General features: G+C 39.1%; 2 protein-coding genes across 2 annotated transcripts in view; one reads left to right on the top strand and one right to left on the bottom strand.

The window, feature by feature from the left end:
* The window catches only part of LOC307012812 (uncharacterized protein), a 197,646-nt gene that overhangs the window by 122,882 nt on the left and 68,718 nt on the right, over nt 1–6,046 (top strand). The window lies entirely within an intron of this gene.
* LOC307012856 (uncharacterized protein) lies at nt 341–3,545 on the bottom strand. The gene is made up of 4 exons (XM_079640055.1): nt 3,424–3,545; nt 2,509–2,925; nt 772–935; nt 341–459 (listed from the first exon to the last, which is right to left on the bottom strand). The coding sequence occupies exons 1-4, from the start codon at nt 3,440–3,442 to the stop codon at nt 436–438; spliced, it is 624 nt and encodes a 207-aa protein (XP_079496181.1). The 5' UTR covers nt 3,443–3,545; the 3' UTR covers nt 341–435.

Consider the following 6,046-nt stretch of genomic DNA (forward strand, 5'->3'; position numbering starts at 1 on the left):
AAAAGAAAAGCATCTGTAGTATGACTGCAGTGTTTATAGGGCGACTGTGGCTGTGAGGGAGTGTGGTCGTCTTTCAACCAGAAGGTTGTGGGTTTGATCCCAGCCCATGCAGTCAACATGTCGATGTATCCTTGGGCAAGATACTTAACCCTGAGTTGCTCCCGATGGCATGGCCAACGGTGTGTGAATGTGTGTCAATGTTAGGTCCTAGAGTAAGGTACACTGCTCTGTATGAATGGGTGTGAATGGGTGAATGACATGTAGTATGTAAAGCGCTTTGAGGGGTCTTAAAGACTGGATAAAGCGCTATATAAGTACAGTCCATTTACCATTTAAACAGATAGAGCTTCCTTCTGGCAGATCCATTGTTGTTTCTCTTCACAGCTCACTGATGACCATGTTTTTATGCGCAAGACAGAGAGTGCACAGTGACCCTCAGTAGGTGGGTCTATCCAGGAGCTGAGGGGAAAACAGGAAGTTTAGATCAAGGCTAAACGATTGTTATGATTCAAAATGTTTAGTAATGTGTCTCTTACCTATTAGTCAGATCTCTTCCATCTGCCCACTTCCATTTCCCGTTTTCAACTCTCAGGCCAATCCAGCTTCCATCAGTTGATATACTGTAATAATTGATGATGTTCTGACAATAGAGAAACAGTCATCAGGTAATTAAATACAATACTCAAATCAACATGTTATGAGATAGATTTATAGGTATGGAATGTAGGTAGATAGATAGATAGATACTTTTTCATTACATAATTGTGTTACCTTTTCAGTTAGATTATGAGCAGCAGCCAGATCTGCATTAAGCGCTCTGCAGTGTTCTCGAGCTTCTTCCCAGGTTAACCGCTCTGTAGGACCAACATCATTGAACGAATAGCAGCTAGGCTCACGGTATCTCCAGTTCATCCCACATTGTCGACACTGTGTCACTGAGACAACAGAGACCAACCCATTATCCACATGACTGCTTTGTAATTGTGATCAATATTATTTATTTGTTGGGATATATTTTTTTTAAATGGCAAAAAATAAAGCACATTTCAACAACAAGGCACTTTAAAGTACTGTTAAAAAATTATTAAAGGAGTAAACCATAATGCTAAACAAACACATTATATAATGACATTTAAACTAGTGATGCAATCGATAAAAAGTTTTAATCACGATATTCACTAAAACGACTAATCACGATTAACCACAAGTTAAAACTTCTAATATTTACTTGTATTTTGGAGGTTAATAAAACAAATGTGTGGTGTTGAAATAAAGAAATGTGTTTAGAGAAATCAGAGGGTTTTTTACTTTATTATAACATTTAGCTAAAGCAAATGCTGCTGCTGTGATTGCCCTCTGTGTAATAATGCACGATACCCATATTAGACCCTCCAGAAAAACGCGGGCTAAAATCCTTGATGATGCGATTAAACATGCCGGGTTTTTATGTGATTTAATGCGGTGAAATTGCGGGAAGTTGCGAAATATGCTAAATATGCGGGAAAAAATAATAGATTTTTTTTTAAATATTGGGCTGTCTTATTTATTCTCTCTCACACACAACCTGCCACTAACGTTAAACCCCTTTACTATTCAATTAAACACATTCAATGTTTATTTATTGTAAAAGCAATGGGGCTATTTTAATCTCACACCCCCCCCACACACACACACTTCTCCGCCTCATTCTGTTTTCATTTACTCGTTCGTTATCTGACCAGCTTCAATCTTGTAGGCTACTCACTTCGTTTCTTGTAGCCCTCCAAAGGGTTTTGGAGGTTGATGCCTCGGTGAACGTGAGTTGTTTGGCTTTCTTGTCCGCAGCAGCAGAAAGCATTTTCGAATGTTTGAATGAATCAAAGTGGGTCGCCACCTTCGATTTTCTCTTATGCTCCAACACACAGTTGCACGGGGTGCAGAATAGTTTCCCCCCACTTTCGTGAAAGACTTCGGGTTACTGCTTTGCCCGGTCTTTAGTAGAAATGTTCGTCGGTAAATGAGATGGATCAGATTTGTTCATCTTGGTGTTTTCTCTATCGTGTGAGCTCCACACGTTCACTCTATATGGTGTTGTTTACCTTCTGTGATGCGCGAGCTGATGACGTCACGTCAAGACGAGTTAACTTTTTTTTCTTCTCAACTTTGTGTGGAAAAATGTGCGGATTATGCGGCCTTTTAAAAATCTGCGCTATTTTGCTGATTATGCGGTAAATTCTGCGATCGCAGAATCAGGTTTTTCTGGAGGGTCTACCATATGCTCGTGTGGTAGTATACTGCCATGGCAGTTCTCATATTGCAAGCACTAAGAATATGATCTGTTTCTACAGCGGTCGCCCTATATCTCTGTGCAATGATTCAGTGAATGCCTTTCCTCTGTTTTCACCACACAGAGTTCTGACATTACTGCAGGAAGACAGGGTCACATTTAGTAACGTGATACATTTGTATATTGTTTTATAATATATATTGTCAAGCTTATTCCTCCTAGTTAATGGTTCCTGAACATACCTTCACCCTCTTTGCAGTACTCATTGATGCTCCACTGAGCTCGACTGACGTTGAGCTCATTCCAGTTCGTCTCCATTTCTTGTATTTGCGTTGTCAAGCCATCCTTCTGTGATGTCAGCATCTTGATTCCTGCATTCAGGTCTTTCACGTTGCTTTCTGAGACAGTGTAGGCTTGTATCAGGTTGTCACAGCTGACCGTGAGATTCTCCCGTGTCTCCAGCTCCTGGTTTCTTGATGTCAGCTTCAGGATTTCTGCATTCAGGTCTTTCACGTTGCTTTCTGAGACAGTGTATGCTTGTATCAGGTTGTCACAGCTGACCGTGAGATTCTCCCGTGTCTCCAGCTCCTGGTTTCTTGATGTCAGCTTCAGGATTTCTGCACTCTGCTTGGCGTTGTCTTCAGAAAGTTCAGAGGTAACTACAGAGACAGAGGAAGGTGTTGGGCTGTGAAGCTTCTGTTTAAATGTTCTTAATAGACATTGAAGAACGGGTTCACATGTTTGAATCTCTCTTGAATCAATAGTCAAGTGTTCATATGAACATGTGAACGACTGCCTCGTTAAGTGCAAAATTATATTCTATACTATGGGACGTTCTGGTAGTCTACAGTACCTGAAATATAAAACACTGAAATACTTCTTTGCACAGAGCCAATTTGAACATCAAGAAGGATAAGTCACGGAGCTTACGGAACAGGAACAACTATGACATTTTAAAACTGCGGCTTTTTGACCGATTGGCAAAACAAGCAAACACCTTCACACACGCTTCACTTTCACGCCAAATCTCAGCTTCCTATTGCTAAATTGTGGCATCAAACGAGAGGGGAGATGTTGGATCGACAGACAGAGTTACAGAGCTTCAGATCACATTTAATACAAACTGTTTAACTGACATTCACACAGAAGATACTCACAGTAGATACGAAGACCCATGATGGCTAACAGTATGAGCCAACACACTGCTATTGGGAGAAAAAACCTGAGGCCTGAAAAACAAGCATTTTGTTAAAAAACCTTAACAAAGGTTTCGAAAGGTTTCAAAGGTTTTAAAGTCATATACACAGATACAGTTTAGTCTAAAAACTGTGGCCGCAGGTTGGTTAAAAAATGTAATATATTTAAGCAATAGCTCACGACAGGCCGTGGTATATGCTCATTATATCAGAGCTAAGGGGCGTGGTTCGGCCCGACGCGAAGCGGAGGAGCATATCACTGCCTGAAGTGAGCTATTGCTTTTATAAAACGGTTACCAAGTGTGGCAATATGAAAGAAAAATACACACTCTAATTTAAATAGTTTTTATTAGTAAATAATGATGTTGAAAATAAAATAGTCCCTCCGTTGCCTTCTGCACCAAACATAGTGCAAGGTGGTTGCTATGCAACAACACTAACAGCAAGCGAACATATTAGACAGAGAGCGTTGATCCATTATTTGGCTGTTTATTTACATTATGTGTATGTTGTTGTTTATTGTGCATCCACTGAAAAACTGTCCAGCATCAGTAGCATGGCTTACGTGGTTACTTGTATAGGTTGAGGTTGTTCGAGGCTGTTGCTTGGAGTGGCGAGAATATTGCTCCACTTTCTCCGGTCCCCGAGATTGGGCTTCCAGTAGCTCTGGTGAGAGCTTTCGCACCTGTGGCCACTAACGGTCATAATTTCTCTGCTTTGTTTCAAGACCCGCATCAGAAAGCTTTTGAATGGTGCTACTTTTCCAGTTGGTCTACCTGCTCTTCACGTAGCTCTGCATGTCGTAGTTTAGGTGCTTTTTTTTCCGGAGATCGGCACTGCTCAATCCACTCCTCCATACTATAGTAAGACCCCCCCGGAGGTCGAAGTTAATCTTAAATGTTTCCATTTTATGCTTTGTAAGTTTGTTTCGTAACGGAAGAAATTTTAATATATTTATAAAACTGACAAGTCAAATCAAGCAATCTGATTGGTCGATAGCGTTTTTGCTGACCTCTTTGATTACAGATTTGAAAACATCGTTGCTTGCTTTAAAAGTAGCACAATTCATTATGTTAAACCTTCAAAAGTATCGAGATATCCCTGCCCTAATGCCAAAGGAACTGCACACTGAATATGTTTTGGCGTTTGATGTCTATGTCTGGACCGCTGCGTCAAAAAAGGAGGGCTTCTGCCCCGTTGCTTCTCCGCTGCTTTCTTGTTCCAGTATTTTCAGCCCAACGGTATACTGTTTTTCTCAGACGCGGAGGGATACTGACTTGTTGTGAAAAGTAACTTACAATTCTACCCGTGGTATACGCTCAGTATATCACGGCTAAGAACCAATCAGATTGCTTGATTTGACTTGTCCGTTTTATAAAAACATATAAAATACTTAAAACACTAGTGCAAGCTCAGGAGTTTAGTAGTCTTAACGCCTAAAACCATTTAACAGGCTAAGCTTTCAATACATTATAAACACCCTACACAAATAGCTAAACCATTTCAACCTTTGTCACTATCTCACTGTTTTACCTGTATGTTTTTTTAAAACATGTTAACAGTATTAAATAGTGAAATGTATTGATCATGCACCTGGAGGGGATGGCTTTGTATCCACGGTGCCTTCTGGTGCAGATCCTTTTTTGTTCTCCTCTGAAAAATATAGACGTAATGTGTTTTTAATTTTATGAAGTTTATCAGAATCAGAACCAGGTTTATTACCAGGTAGGTTAACACTTAGGAGGAATTTGACTTTGGTACATCCATAAACATTCATTCAAATTCAACTAAAACTAAAACACTGATAGAAAATCATTTTTCTTTATTAAATACTAAAATACATATATTTTACATGTAAAACTGCTATAGCAGTATTTACATTGAATACGGTTGAAATCACAGAAATAGAATTGTAATAAATGATGTGCAGTAATGAAAAACAAGACATTATTATTATTAAGTATGCATTGTGTGCATTGATGTGAATTTAACTCAATATGATCAAACTTCAAAAACCATTGGACAAAAGATGGATTTAATAATGGCTATCAGCAAACACACTGCTATTGGTGGAACATGCATTGGCCTCTGGACTAACTGAACATGAATTAATTAAGAGCTGATTTAATATTCACATGTTTAACCTTCATCCCTATTTTATTTAAATAATAAGACTGTTGAATAGATCTCATGTTTGCTTGTGTTCACAGCTCACCTGGACGCGTTGCCTTTTTATCCGCAGGGCCTTCTGGTACATTCACATAGTCAGCTTCTTCTGTGATTTCCTCTGGAAGATAAACACATACTGTTTCATCAGATATGTAGTTTCACTCAAATTATGTTCAACACGCATGAGGAACCATTTCACTAAATGATGGAGTTTATAATCAAACTCAACGATGTAAAATGAGTTGCTGTCACGCAAAGAACAGAGCAGAAAAGCAGAACTAAACACACAGAGAAGTGTATCATGCTGACTTTTTAAAACGAGATTAAAGACCAATTAGACAAACTCAAATCTGCCTCTTTTAAATCAAACATGTGTAAATGTTTTTGTTGAAAATGGAGCACATTTTGTATTTAG

This window comes from Notothenia rossii (genome assembly GCF_949606895.1).
Source record: "Notothenia rossii genome assembly, chromosome: 7".
NCBI classification, from domain to species: Eukaryota; Metazoa; Chordata; class Actinopteri; order Perciformes; family Nototheniidae; genus Notothenia; species Notothenia rossii.

Bases quoted from the DNA above. Each gene is read 5' to 3' on its own strand.
- LOC307012856 (XM_079640055.1), bottom strand. The intron at 936-2,508 runs GTATGTTCAGGA...CTGTTGTCTCAG, and splicing joins GTACTGCAAAGAGGGTGAAG to TGACACAGTGTCGACAATGT. The intron at 460-771 runs GTAACACAATTA...TTTTCCCCTCAG, and splicing joins CTCATAATCTAACTGAAAAG to CTCCTGGATAGACCCACCTA.